The 14,360-nt window shown below is 62.2% G+C and overlaps 1 protein-coding gene across 9 annotated transcripts in view; it reads right to left on the bottom strand.

The window, feature by feature from the left end:
- The window catches only part of WDR97 (WD repeat domain 97), a 69,013-nt gene extending 57,726 nt beyond the window's left edge, over positions 1 to 11,287 (bottom strand). For 6 of the 9 annotated variants that reach the window (XM_045002814.1, XM_045002819.1, XM_045002822.1 and 3 more), the window contains exons 1-9: positions 11,228 to 11,287; positions 10,547 to 10,662; positions 9,248 to 9,393; positions 7,959 to 8,542; positions 7,225 to 7,346; positions 6,249 to 6,912; positions 5,728 to 5,876; positions 4,338 to 4,574; positions 2,083 to 2,173 (exon numbers count right to left, since the gene is read on the bottom strand). In XM_045002814.1, the coding sequence (XP_044858749.1) occupies positions 2,083 to 2,173; positions 4,338 to 4,574; positions 5,728 to 5,876; positions 6,249 to 6,912; positions 7,225 to 7,346; positions 7,959 to 8,542; positions 9,248 to 9,393; positions 10,547 to 10,595 (2,042 nt within the window). In that variant the 5' untranslated portion in view covers positions 10,596 to 10,662; positions 11,228 to 11,287. Of the gene's footprint in view, positions 1 to 2,082; positions 2,174 to 4,337; positions 4,575 to 5,727; positions 5,877 to 6,248; positions 6,913 to 7,224; positions 7,347 to 7,958; positions 8,543 to 9,247; positions 9,394 to 10,546; positions 10,663 to 11,185 lie in introns of all 9 variants that reach the window. The other 3 variants (XM_045002817.1, XM_045002816.1, XM_045002818.1) reach the window with 3 other exon arrangements.
- Between the last annotated feature and the right edge of the window lie 3,073 nt (positions 11,288 to 14,360).

Here is a 14,360-nt window from a genome sequence, read left to right as displayed (position 1 = left end):
AGGTACAGGTGGAGTGGGTAAGCCTGCCGGACCCAGCAGCCCCTCTAGCCGGCCCCAAACCTCAGCAGCTTGCTCCCCAGCGCAGGGGGTCAGCAGGGCCCAGCACCCTGGCCCATTGGGTGTGGGGAGCCCCTGCCCAGCAGCCCCTGTGCCCCGAGCTGCAACAAGGGCGGGACTCAGCCGTGGGGGATCGCAGTTCCCACTGGCTACAGAGGGGAGAGGGGCAGGCAGATAGACTGGGAACAGGTCAATGGCAACACGCGTGGATTTGCTCTGCCTGCCAGGCTGTGCCCTCCCCACAAGGGGGGACCCCCAGGGCTGCGAGACCCTCCCCACAGGGGACCTGTTGTGATAACTGTTCCTGCACATGGGCCCTAAGTGGGAGCTGAGCCGCGAGCAGTGAGTGAAAGTCGATAAAGTCCCGAGGCCCTGGATCAGTCGCTGCTGCTGGGGCGAAAGGGAGCCGGAGTCTGAGCCACCCAACCACACCGGCCTGTCGAGAGACGCGCGGCTGAGCCGGCCAAGGCTCTCGATTGCACACGGCCGGGAGCCCGGGCCCACGGGGCAGGTGATTTCTGTGCCCTGAACAGCCCGAGGGGCGCTGTCACCGGGCCAGGCTACGGAACGCCTGAGGTGTCAGCGCTCGCACTGACGTGCCCACTTCCCTGTGCAGGGTGACGGGACGTTTCATGGGGCGTTTGCCACGGGGCCCAGCTGGCTCAGCTCCCGGGATCCCAGCCCCTGTGTAACACTGTGCAGCTCCAGGTAGTGACAGGGGCAGGTTAACATCTTGGGCTGTGAGACCCACCCAAAGCCCCCCCCAGGGACTGCAGCATGGGCAGGATCCAGGGAGAGACCCCGGCAGGCCGGGCTGGCTGGCTTGGCAGGAGCGTCTGACTCACCTGAGTAGCTGGTTTTGGGCGTTCCAGACCTTCACCGACCCATCCCTGCTGGCCGACGCAAAGAGCTTCAGCATGGGACAGCAGCACAGGCCTACGGGGCATGTGACGTTATTGATATAAATGGGGACCATATAGAACATGGGTTGCAACCAAGGTCCTGTAGTGGCACCAAATCCTAAGTAAAGGGGGTCATATAAGGTGTCTAAGACCAGGTTCTGGGTTGCTGGTTATGATTATGCTGTCTGTATGTCTGTGTATCATTTTGTAGTTGAAGTTATAAGTATTGGCTCTGTACTGTCTGTATTTTGTATTATGCTCTGCTTCTGGGAAATATCCCAGACAAGCTGGTGTTAGCCCTGCCTAGCTGGCTTGATGGCCCATTAAGGACCATCAGCTACACAATTGACCCATGGAGAGAAGGCAGACACGCCTTGTGACTCAGCAAGGTATGCAGAGACTTGTCCATGTGACTGCAGACTCCATTTTGCTGTAATTTTCCACAGTGAGGACAAAGAGATTCTTACACCTGGAAAAGCCTATATAAGGCTGATGCATCCTCTCCATTTTGTCTTCAATCCTGCTTCTGACCTCTGGAGGGACTTTGCTACAAACTGAAGCTCTACACAAGGGACTGAATGACCCATCCCAGCGGGGGATGTATTCCAGAGACTTAATTTGAACCTGCAGTTTACTCCATCACTGCTGCAAGCCTGAACTAAGAACTTTGCCATTACTGTATGTAATTGATTCCATTTAACCAATTCTATCTCTCATCTCTACCTTTTTCCCTTTGTAAATAAACCTTTAGATTTTAGATTCTAAAGGATTGGCAACAGCGTGATTTGTGGTAAGATCTGATGTGTATATTGACCTGGGTCTGGGGCTTGGTCCTTTGGGATCGAGGGAACCTTTTTCTTTTATTGGGGTGTTGGTTTTCATAACCATTCGTCCCCAGGACGAGTGCACTGGTGGTGATACTGGGAGACTGGAGTGTCTAAGGAAATTGCTTGTGTGACTTGTGGTTAGCCAGTGGGGTGAGACCGAAGTCCTTTTTGTCTGGCTGGTTTGGTTTGCCTTAGAGGTGGAAAAACCCCAGCCTAGGGCTGTGACTGCCCAGTTTAAGCAATTGGTCCTGATTTGGCACTCTCAGTTGGGTCCCGCCAGAATCGCTCTGTCACACCTGAGTAGCTGGTTTTGGGCGTTCCAGACCTTCACCGACCCATCCCTGCTGGCCGACGCAAAGAGCTTCAGCGTGGGACAGCAGCACAGGCCTACGGCGCAGGGAAGAGCTGCCATTAAACCCCCCCAGCCTGGGGCTGGCCCCCCATGCAGCATGCACTGGGGGGAGTAGGAGCACCATGAACTGGCTACACCCCATGGGGCAACCAACAACCCCATGTCTCACCCAGGCAGGGCACAGCCCACGGACATAGTGTGACACTGCCAGACCAGGTGCCAACTCCTGCCAAGGTCCCCTGTGTGACGAACTGGGACTGTTCTTACTGGGGGCTGTGAATGCTGAGTGGGGGGTGTTGGCCTGGGAGGATGGTCTGCACTGGGGGATGGGAGACTGGCTGGAGGGAGGAGACCTGAGCATGTAACGTGAGAACCCAGGAAGGGGTTAGAGACCAGGGGACACCTCTGCCCGGGAAGCTGAACAAAGGCTGGGGGAGGAGAGGCTGGGGGGAGAGAGAGTTTCAGGAGCTGGCTGGGGAATGGAGGGAAGGACAGAGAGGGCTCTGACCCCCAAGGGGGCTGTGGTGCCCCTGGGACCCCAAGATGGACCTAATTGGGGAGGATCCTGTTGTCCGTGCCTGCAAAACCTGTCTTGGACTGTGTTCCTGTCATCTAAATAAACCTTCTGTGTTACTGGCTGGCTGAGAGTCACATCTGACTGCAAAGTGGGGGGGCAGGACCCTCTGGCTTCCCCAGGACCCCGCTGGGCGGACTCGCTATGGGAAGCGCACGGAGGGGCAGAGGATGCTGAATGCTCCAAGGAGAGACCCAGGAGGTGAAGCCGGGGGAGCTTCTTGCCCTGCAGACAGGCTGCTCCAAGGGAGAGGAGGCTCCCCAGAGTCCTGCCTGGCTTTGTGGGGAGCAGTTCCAGAGCAGCGCCCGGGGACTCCGTGACACTCTTGTCTCAAGGGAACCCCGACAAATACGTCACTGGAACCGGCCTGGCCCCCGTGAGCATGAGCATCATTCAGATGGGTGTGAGGATCATCAGAATGTGGGTCGTGCTTAGACTGTATGGAATGGGGGTGAGCTGCTGCCAGCATCAATCTCACATCTCATGTCCGTATCCCCTAGTGCAAGGGAACATCTGAGTGGTTGGATTGGGAGCCTCTGTGACTGTGTAACTCACCAGGCAGGAGAGCGACACTAACCAGTGTGATGTGCTGGCTCCAGCGGGAGGTGTCATGTCCTGCCCCACGGGGAAGGCCCATCGACACCGGACAGACCATTGTGGGACGATAAAGAGGACACAAGATGTTGTTTGTTCTGCCCTCCCGCCCCTGGCCCTGAAGATGAGTCGTGCAAGTGGATTCCTCCTGTCAGCTGAGTTCACAGCTTAGAGCACATCAGGGGAGGAGAATAAAAACCCCTGACAGGGAGGGACTGATTATCTCTATGCTGCTCAGAATCCAGGGCAGGTTTCTAGGCATAAGGAAGAGATCCCCAGTGCTCAGCCTGGGCTAGCCCTTAGGACGTATCGTATAGTTTAGTATAAAAGCTTTTATTGAGATTGTAACTCATCTGCTTTAACCTCGCCAAGAACTCTCCTGTTTCCTTTCCCATGTAATGGAGCTTTCGACAGCTTGTTATAGGGCTGGCTACAAGCGGGGCTTTGGTGTGAGAGCTGAAGCACAGGGGCCCTGGGGTGAGGACGGGGCCTTTGGGACAGGGCGTAACCTGACTGTTGCTGTATCCTTGGGGGAAGGGCCCGGCTATCACACAGGTGGCAGGACCGATGGGGGCGCCCACGGGCCTGTCTGAGACTCCCCGGTTAGGCTGTTGTGGGGGCTGAGGAGCTCACACCTGGTAACTGGTGGGTGAAATTGAACACAGAACTCAGCCGATGTGGGGCTGGGCCGGGTTCTGGCACTGACGCCCTGGAGTCACGGCAGGCAGGCTGACAAGCTGCTTCCCCACTTCCCGGGGCCGGACGCTCCCTGGGGGGCACCCTGGGGGGCACCTTTCCCTCACCCCATCTGGGGCAGGGTAATCCCCATCAGGCACCACTATCCCTCTGCTGGGTCTGGACACCCCATGGGACACCATTCCCTGCCCCACACCCCAGGCTTGGACACTCCCCAGGGGGCACCGCTACCCCTCTGGATGCCCAGACCCACCTCTGATCCCAGGCTCCTGCTCTGGGTGCCTACGCAGGCCCTGATGGGAGGAGCAGAAGCCGCCGGGCAGCAAGGCTCTTACCCATGATCTCGTCCAGCGGGTCGTCCTCGGGGCCGTGCTCCTGGCAGCTCTGGGTCAGCAGGTCGTACTGGACGATGCTGTAGGTGGCGCTCTCGGGGTCCTGGATGGCGGCGCCCAGCGTGGAGCCCAGCGGGCACATGTGCAGCACGGGATGCTGGCAGGAGAAGCTCAGCAGCAGGGTCAGGCACTCGTCAATGTAGGGGAAGATGCGCCAGACTTTCACCGTGCGATCGCCACCTGCACCGGGCTAGGCAGAGGGGCACTGCCAGGCTGCTCCCACTGGGCCCCACGCTGGGCTGCAGCAGGCCCCAGCCCTGGCCCCCGCCAGCCCCCGCTAGCATGGGCTGTGTCCTGGCTGGGGCGGTTGCAGGGCCGGTGCAAGGATGTTTCGCGCCCTCCCCCGTCCCGAGCCCCCGCCCTGAGGCACCCCCCTCCCGTGGCAGCTCCCCCCCACTCCCTGAGGCGCCTCCCCTGTGGCAGCTCCCCACGCCCCACCCTCCGCCCTGAGGCACCCCCCCGCCCCAGCTCACCCCTGCTCTGCCTCCTCCCCGAGCGCGTTAGGCGCCGCAAGCCTGGGAGGAGGGAGAAGTGAAGCAGCCACGGCGTGCTCGGGGAGGAGGGGGGGGCAGGGGTGAGCTGGGGCGGGGAGTTCCCCTGCGTGCCCCCCCCCATTACTTGCTGCAGGCGGCCCTCCCCTTGCTCCCCTGCCCCGGCTCCCTCCGCCTAAATGCCGGTGGCGACCAGGGCAGCCGAAGATCCGGCCGCTGTGGTCGCTGCCGAAGAAAATGCCGCACCCCAAATCCTAGCGCCCTAGGCAACCGCCTAGGTCGCCTAAATGGTTGCACCGGCCCTGGGCGGTCGGCTCACAGGGGCCTTGCTGCAAACTGCCCAGTCTTCGCCGATCAGGTGCCACCGTCACGGAGCTTTTCGTTAGTTTGACAAAACACGTGAAACAGATGGAAATGGGGGACAATCGCTCAGCTCCTGCCCCCCCGGTCACGGGGGAAACATCTGCCTTCCTCCTGGGATGGCAGGGGAACACCTGGTCCCCCCGGGGTTGGGGAATGGTGGAGTGTCCTGACCTCTGGGCATGGGGAAACATCCTGCCCACCCCCAGGATGGGGGATGAGGGAACACCCTCCCAGGCCGCGCCCAAGGCCCATGGACTCTCCTACTGACCCCTCTGCTCTGCGGTTCCCTCCCTCTTTAGCGACTGGGGTTTGTGAGCTCTGTGGCAAGGACCCTGCCCCCGTCCCCTGCGGCCCCGTCCATGCCATCGCTGCACAGGGAGGGCTCTGCCCTCCAAGGGCTCTGTGGGGATCCCTGCCCCGGTCCGGCGGTCCCTGGGGGTGCACAGAAAGCCCTGCTGCCCAGCGCTCAGCGCACTCACCAGCTGAGATGATCCAGGTGTCCAGGGGGTAGGCAGCCAGTGCGGTCACCCGCTCCGAGCCATGAGCCTCCACCTGGTACTGAACACGCCCGGTGAACCACTGGAGCACGCAGAGCGAGCCGTCCTCCTGCCCCAGCACTAGCAGGTACCTGTGGGCGACGCACATCACCCGCAGCACAGCCACAAACTACCACAGCCCCACAACAGCGAACCCACCGGACAGGCTGGGGCTGCAGTCACCGGGAGCTGCCCCCACCAGAGCTCCTGCCCCGCCCCCCACTGCACCCCCTGCTAGGAGAGGCTGGGACTGGAGCTCCCGCCCAGCCAATGCTCCTGCCCCGCTCTCCGCAGCGCCCCCTGCTGGGAGAGACCAGGGCTGGGGTCGCCAGGAGCTCCCTGCCCCAGCCAGTGCTCCTGCCCCGGACCCCACAGTGCCCTCTGCTGAGGGCTCCCCGCCCTGCTCCCCGCAACGCCCCCATCTCTGAGGGGCTGGGGGGAGCGGTGCGGGGTCTAATCCTCACCTGTTTTTGTCCTGCAGCTTTAGCGGGAGCTGTGCCCAGGCCTTCTTGTCCCCTTTCTGCTCCACGATCTCCTGCCACTGGGCATAGGCCTTCTCGGGGTCCACGAGGTGGCTGTAGAGGAGCAGGCAGCAGGGCCGTGCCGACTCGCTCCAGGGCGCCACCATCTTCTTGACGCTCATGGGGTTGACGGCGGTGTTCACCCTCAGGAGCTGGCCCAGCTCCAGCAGCACGAACAGGGTCTCCTTGGGCAGACAGTAGGCCACCTCCACGGCCTGGCAGGGCCTCTCCAGCAGCAGCGTGGAGAGGAGGCGGCCGGTGTGCGCGGCCACGAGCCGCACGGTGGAGTCCTGGCACACGCACACAGCCCGCACCGGGAAGCTGCCCACGGCGCTCAGGTCGACGGTACAGAGGCGCGTCACGGCAGCACCCAGCCGGGTATGCAGGGAATAGAGCTGGTTGACCTTCCAAAGGTCCATGGTGGAGCCGGTCAGCGAGACCACGTACCCCCCCTCCGGGTGCGTCTGCAGCTGCTCCACCACCTCGGCCACATGCACTTCGTCCACCTGGTCAATGGTCTGCAGGTTCCAGGTGCGAATGGTGCCATCCTGGGAGGCAGAGAGGATATGGGGCCCCTGGGGGTAGATGGTCACAGCAGTCACAGGCCCTGCCGGAGAGGAAGGGAAGGAAGGCAGAGTCAGAGCAATGCCCAGGCTGCCCAGTGGGGGGCGCTGCCAGTCTGAGGGGCAGGTTTGCTCCCAGACAGGAATCCCCAGTTGAGGGCCACATGGGAGCCAAGGAGTAAGTCTAGTATGAGGGCAGCCCCCTCCCCCATCTCCAGGGCTAGGCAGGGGGCAGAGGGGTCAGGTGCAGCCCCAGGGCAGCAGAGTCTCTCCCTGCAAGGCAGAGGTCTGCGGCGGGGACCAGCAGCTTCAGGCAGCGCCCCAGGTGGGGAGGGTGCTCAGCCCCCCACCCTCACCAGTGTGTCCCACGAAGATTGTCTGGATCAGCCACTTCTTGTCCCAGACCTTGATGGTGGTGTCGCGGGAGGCTGTCACTACGCACGCCCCCGCCTCGCAATAGGTGATGTCCGTGATGGCCCTGGGAGAGAGGCAGCCATGAGGGCTCCTGCCAGCTCCGCCCAGGGCACCAGCACCAGCACAGGCAGGTCACCCCATGACTGCACAAGCCCCGGGGCACATGGCAAGTTGCACAGGTGGCTGGGCCTGGGGGCACAGACCTGGGGGCCTGGCAGGGCTTTCTCAGCTGCAGTGTCTACGAAACGCCTGCCCCACCACCCAGGGATGGGCAGGGAGGGCTCGGAGAAGGTCCCACCACCTGCCCCAGCCAGGGCAGGGGCAGCAGCTGCCTGCGCAGCCCTCGACCCAGCAGCGCGTGGGCCTGTCTCACTTTACGAACATAGAGACGAGAGCAGCCTCTGAACGTGAGCTTCAGAGAGACCAGAGGTCCCAGCATGCACTGGGGAGTCCTGGCGGTGACGCACAGAACTGGCCAGCCCCATCTGTCCACACGCCCATGCCAATGCTGGGCACAGCTAGTGAGGGAGGGGAACTGGAACCCACCCAGCGCCTCCTGCCCGTCCCCTCCCCATGGAGCAGCAGCCCAGGGCCCAGGAGCATGAGGTTCCCTCTTTCTTCACTGGGACACCCAGGGCTGGCAGGGCAGCTCCCCACTCCTTAGAGCAGCTGTCACCTGTTGTGAAGGTCCCTCTGGAAGGTCAGTAGCTCCCCCTGGGAGATGTTGAAGGCAGCAACCCCGGTGTCACAGGCAGCAAAGCATGTCTGGGGGACGCCGGTGTCCAGGGCCAGCCGGGTGAAGGTGTCGCGAGGGGACAGGCCCTGCTGCACGGTGGCCTGGCACTGCAGCTGGCGGAATCCATAGCGGAAGGCCCAGACGGACAGGCTGCCCGCTCCAGCTGTCACCACCTGATTGAGCTCTGGGCTGTAGCAGCAGCAACGGATGCCATGCGGGGCCAGCACCTTGGAGAGGACCTCGAAGGCTGGGCCCAGCACCTGCAGGCTGCCCTGGTCCCAGGCCACGTACTTGTTGACCTGGGTGGCGTACAGCAAACCCATGATGGGCTCCGGGGCCTGCGTGCCGTGGCTGAGCCAGCCATCCTCCTTGTGCAGGTGCAGCCGGCTCTCCGCGTCCAGGACCACCAAGAGGCTGGCGCTGCTGTTGTAGGCAACGTGGCGCACGGGCTGCGGGAAGCTGAGGTGACGCAGGTGCTGGAGGCCGTGGGTCAGCTGGGCAGGCTTCAGCTCTTCCTTCTTCATCTGCCAGGAGGAGGAGGAGTCACACGGCGCCACGACCCACTGCCCTCATCGCGCTGCTCAGCAGGTAACTCGGCATCGGGCAGGGCTGGCCCCCAGGCTCCCCAGGGCCACTCGGGGACCGCAGGTCCCAGCATGTCCTGCTGCATCCCGAGTCGAGTGGAACGGTGCAGGCTGGTGCCCGATGGCTCCAGGGGGAGGGTGGTCGCGGTGCGATACACACTGACGGGGCACCGGAGCACCTGAATGCTGCGGGTGATGTTTGCGTATCGGATGGTGTCAGGCACCTCCTGACACGTGCCCGCTGCAGGAGAGCATCCTGCTGCTTGGGGCTTTAGGAGCCAGCAGGAGAAACCTCCAGGGAATGGCCTTTGGGGACGTTCAGTCCCGGCTCCAGGTGGGGAGGGACAGGGCAAAGCTAGCCTGGCTCAGCAAGAAGCTGCGTGGGGAGAGGGAAGCGTGGGGCCCTGGCGAGGGACTTCTGGGCTCAGCTGCTGCTCAGACACGGCTCCACGGGCTGCAGAGAAGGCCGGGCTTTGGGTCTAGTAGAATGAGGTGAGCAAAGATCCCGATGGATGCGCCGCCAGCAGGCAGGTGTGGTAGTGTGAGCGTGGCCTGGCCGGGGTCAGGCCATGCTTGGCACCGCCCTCTCCTGCGCCTGCAGGGACACCAGGCCTCAGGCTGCCCCTTCCTTCCTCCACCACATACCTTCTCCGTAGTGGCCCGGATGCCCCCCCGGAGCAAGGCCCAGAGCCGGCGGGCGCTCGTCAGCTGGGTCTCCTCCCTCGCCTCCAGCAAGGAGCTCCGGTGATGCATGGTGCTGGGACTGGTGGCCGCCTCTGTTGAGGCTGCTGCTGTGGAAAGACAGGCTGGGAAAGCCCCTCCTCATTCATTCAACCCCACCCCCTCGGTGCCCATGCAGCTCCTTATGACGAAATGGGACTGTTCTTAATGTTTCCTCTGAATACTGTGTGAGTGCCTCAGTTTCCCCTATGCATTAAAAGTCTTGTGCATAAATGGCCGACACTCTGTCTCCTGGCAACAAATGGTTGGGGCCCTTCCCCCATGTAAGGGGATGGCTAAAGTTGAACAAAGATCAGGTGACCTCCTGGCCTGGGAAAGAGACAAAGGCCAGAGAGGAGGGGCTGGAGGGGGTGTCAGTTTGGGGCTGGCTGGGGACGAGGAGTGAGGGCAGACGTGGGGGTCTGGCTCGCTGGGCCCCAGAATGGACCTGGCCGAGGGGTCCTGTTCTCTGCACCTACAAGCTCTGTGTTAGCCCCTGTTCCTGTCATCGAATAAACCTTCTGTTTTCCCGGCTGGCTGAGAGTCACGTCTGACTGCGCAGTGGGGGGGCAGGACCCTGTGGCTTCCCCAGGACCCCGCCTGGGGGGACTCGCTGTGGGAAGCGCACGGAGGGGCAGAGGAAGCTGAATGCTCCAAGGAGAGACCCAGGAGGTGAAGCCGTGGGAGCTTCTTGCCCTGCAGACAGGCTGCTCCGAGGGAGAGGAGGCTCCCCAGGGTCCTGCCTGGCTTTGTGGGGAGCAGTTCCAGAGCAGCGCCCGGGGACTCCGTGACACCCCCATCCCCCCGTACAGTGCTCACGTGCCCCCTGCTGTCCCTCTGCCTCGCACCAGGCCCAAACCCTGCTCTCACCGCTACCAAGAGAGGGCCGAGGCCCAGGGAAGACTCCAGGCAACAGCTGGGAAGAGGCGTGTGCAGGGGACATCTGACCGGTGCAGCAGGAAGGTGGCACAAACACACCTGCCCCCGTGGTGGGCACAGGGGAGGCTCCGGTTCAGAGGGACCCAGCTCTGTGCTGGGAGGTTGCTTGGCAGCTGTGGACAGAGGGGGCATTGGCTGCATCCTGCTCTGGCACCGTCTTGGCCATGGACAGCGCCGGCAGAGACGCAGCCGGGTCTCGGAGGAGGCATGTTGGGGGGCAGGGCAGCCAAAGGCCAGTGGGCACCGGGAGGAGGTGGGGGCGAGGGCAGCGACGGAGCAACTTACAGCCACTGTCCTGCGATTCCCATTGCTCCGCCATGGCTGGAAGCAGCATCTCCTCAGGTCAGGCCGTCGGTGCCTCGGCCCCCCGCAGGCGGCTCTGCCAGGCCACCCACAGGGCTCTGAGGGACGAGAGGGAGCCCATTGCTGAGCTCAGGACGGTCCCTCCTGCCTAGAGGTGGCACCGGCAACCCCCCACCCCAGACAACGCTGCCCCCAAGCCCCTCCCCAGCTCACCTGAGGGGCTCTGGCAGCTCAGCGTCTCCCTCCCCCCATTGATCACTCGCCAGCATGTGGGGTGCTGGGTCCCCTCTAACCCACCTGCCTGGAGCAGCCCAGGCTCCGGCTCCCTGCATGGCAGCCCCTCCCTGCCAGGGATGCTCAGAGCGGGGCAGCCGGAGCTCCCTGCGCCCCACAGGTGCCACCCCCCGAGGCCAGACACCCGAGCTCCTCCCACAGCCCCCAGGTCCCTGACGCCCCACAGGCATTTTCCCCACCCCCCTCCAGCCAGGCACTGAAGCTCCCCCACAGCCCCTGCAGGTGTGACCCCCCGGCCTGACACCCGAGCACCCCCCACAGCCCTGCAGGTGCCACCCCCCCACACCAGATGCCCAAGCCCCTCAGATTCAGGCCTCGCTAGCTGACCCTGCCAGGCTGCAGGCCCCAGGAAAGGCCAATGCCACCCACCCTGCACCGGCGGGCAGAGAGCACCCGGCGCACCCAGTGCTGGGGAACGGCAGGTCGCCGTGGAGACGTTCTGTTTACAGCCAGAGGATTTGGTAGCGCTGAACGGATGGGCCAGAGCAGAGCCCGCGGGGGCTGCAGGGGGGGCTCAGTGGCTGTGGGGGGGGGCTGTCAGTGCCTCAGGTGTCTGGTGGGGGGGGTGGTCAGTGCCCCCAGGGGCTCAGGTGTCTGGTGGGGGGGGGGTGGTCAGTGTCCCCAGGGGCTCAGGTGTCTGGTGGGGGGGGCAGTGTCTGTGGGGGCTTTGTGGGGGGTCAGTGCCCCCAGGGGCTCAGGTGTCTGGTGGGGGGGGTCAGTGTCTGTGGGGGCTGTGTGGGGGGTCAGTGCCCACGGGGGCTCAGGGGTCTGGTGGGGGGGGTCAGTGTCTGTGGGGGTTGCGGGGGGGTGTCAGTGCCTCAGGGGTCTGGTGGGGGGGGGGTCAGTGCCCAAGGGGGCTCAGGGGTCTGGTGGGGGGGGGTCAGTGTCTGTGCGGGCTTTGTGGGGGGTCAGTGCCCCCAGGGGCTCAGGTGTCTGGTGGGGGGGTCAGTGCCTCAGGGGTCTGGTGGGGGGGCCAGTGTCTGTGGGGGCTGTGGGGGGGCTCAGTGCCCACAGGGCTCAGGTGTCTGGTGGGGGGGTCAGTGTCTGTGGGGGTTGCGGGGGGGGGTGTCAGTGCCCCCGGTGTCTGGTGGGGGGGTCAGTGCCCACAGGGGCTCAGGTGTCTGGTGAGGGGGTGTCTGTCTGTGGGGGCTCAGGTGTCTGGTGGGGGGGGTCAGTGCCTGTGGGGGCTGTGGGGGGGGGGTCAGTGCCTGCAGGGGCTCAGATGTCTGGTGGGGGGGGGGTCAGTGACCATGGGGTTTGGGGGGGAAAGACATGGGCATCTGGCCTGTGGGGCAGGGCTCAGGCGTCTGGCTTGTAAGGTCTGCAGGCACTTGTGTGTGTGTGGGGGGGGGGGACTTGGGTGCCTGGCCTGGAGGGGTGAGTGCTGGTGCTGGAGGGGGGACCTAGCCTCCAGCCTGGGGCAGTCCCTGCAGGGGCTGGGGGAGCTATGAGCGCACCCACGAGGATGAAGCTGGGGGGTCTGGCCAGGGGTGGGGAAAGTCCCTTTGGCTCCCCCCTGCAGGGGGACCCTCCCCCACTCGCTGAGGGCACCCCAGTCACAGGTCCCCTCCTCCCCTGGCCTGCAGTGCTGGCACCAGGGCAGCTATGGGTCCCCCTCCTCGGGAGGAAGCGGGAGGAAGGGGGAAGGACTTGCTCTGGGGAGGGGGAGCCTGGAGTAGCTGGCGCTGCCCCCCACCTTGCCCGCTCCCTAAGGCGTGGGACACAGGGTGCTTCTCCCACCTCAGCCCATGGCAGAGGATCCACCCTCACAGAGCCCCACGCCAGGCCTGCGGAGCCGGCAGCCAAACCCTGATCCTCACGCCCCCCCCATGGGCCTGGGACTCTGCTCTTTGGGAAGGCCCCTCACTGGCATCAGTGGAGACCTGCTGTGGAGCCCTGACCTCCTACCAGTCCCAGTCCCTGGCTGCCATTCGAACAGGAATCCGGCCCAGGGCCCAGCGCCTTTCAGCCCCTCGCCGCTGAGACATTGGGTGCTCTGGGGCAGGGGAGATAGGCAGTGCCGGGGGGAGCTAGGCCCCGGCTCTCACAGAGCCAGCAGTTATGGGCTGTCCGAGGGCTGTGCGGGGCAGCGGCTGGACACACAGCAATGATCACAACCGTTCCTTCTGGCCGCAGAATTGAGGACGTGCCAGGGCCTGGCCTGCACAGCCACTCCCACGCCCCTGCCCACTGCGCTGCTCCCATCACCGCTTCCACGACCAGCCTGGAGCCGACAGAGTGCACGCCACATTCTGCACCAGCTCCCCTGGGCGGCTGGCTGGGGCTCAAGCCCCTGACACGCACACCAGGAAGTCCCATCCTGGGCAGACACCAGCTGCCTATGGGCTTAGAGCCTGTGCTGGGACCAGGGGGGCTGGATCATATCTACCTGGAACATAAGAACATAAGAACGGCCGTACCGGGTCAGACCAAAAGTCCATCTAGCCCAGTATCTGTCTACCGACAGTGGCCAATGCCAGGTGCCCCAGAGGGAGTGAATCTAACAGGCAATGATCACGTGATCCCTCTCCTGCCATCCATCTCCACCCTCTGACGAACAGAGGCTAGGGACACCATTCTTACCCATCCTGGCTAATAGCCATTTATGGACTTAGCCACCATGAATTTATCCAGTCCCCTTTTAAACCCTGTTATAGTCCTAGCCTTCACAATCTCCTCAGGTAAGGAGTTCCACAAGTTGACTGTGCGCTGCGTGAAGAAGAACTTCCTTTTATTTGTTTTAAACCTGCTGCCTATTAGCTTCATTTGGTGACCCCTAGTTCTTGTATTATGGGAATAAGTAAATAACTTTTCCTTATCCATTTTCTCCACATCACTCATGATTTTATATACCTCTATCATATCCCCCCTTAGTCTTCTCTTTTCCAAGCTGAAGAGTCCTAGCCTCTTTAATCTTTCCTTGTATGAGACCCTCTCTAAACCCCTAATCATTTTAGTTGCCCTTTTCTGAACCTTTTCTAGTGCTAGAATATCTTTTTTGAGGTGAGGAGACCACATCTGTACACAGTATTCGAGATGTGGGCGTATCATGGATTTATATAAGGGCAATAAGATATTCTCAGTCTTATTCTCTATCCCCTTTTTAATGATTCCTAATATCCTGTAGGCTTTTTTGACCGCCTCTGCACACTGCGTGGACATCTTCAGAGAACTATCTACGATGGCTCCAAGATCTTTTTCCTGACTCGTTGTAGCTAAATTAGCCCCCATCATGTTGTATGTATAGTTGGGGTTATTTTTTCCAATATGCATTACTTTACATTTATCCACATTAAATTTCATTTGCCATTTTGTTGCCCAATCACTTAGTTTTGTGAGATCTTTTTGAAGTTCTTCACAATCTGCTTTGGTCTTAACTATCTTGAGTAGTTTAGTATCATCTGCAAACTTTGCCACCTCACTGCTTACCCCTTTCTCCAGATCATTTATGAATAAATTGAATAGGATTGGTCCTAAGACTGACCCTTGGGGAACACCACTA

The sequence above is a fragment of the Mauremys mutica genome, chromosome 2 (assembly GCF_020497125.1).
Source record: "Mauremys mutica isolate MM-2020 ecotype Southern chromosome 2, ASM2049712v1, whole genome shotgun sequence".
Lineage (NCBI taxonomy): Eukaryota > Metazoa > Chordata > Testudines > Geoemydidae > Mauremys > Mauremys mutica.
The sequence above is the reverse complement of the archived record's forward strand: the minus strand, read 5'-3'. Positions and strand labels throughout refer to the sequence as shown.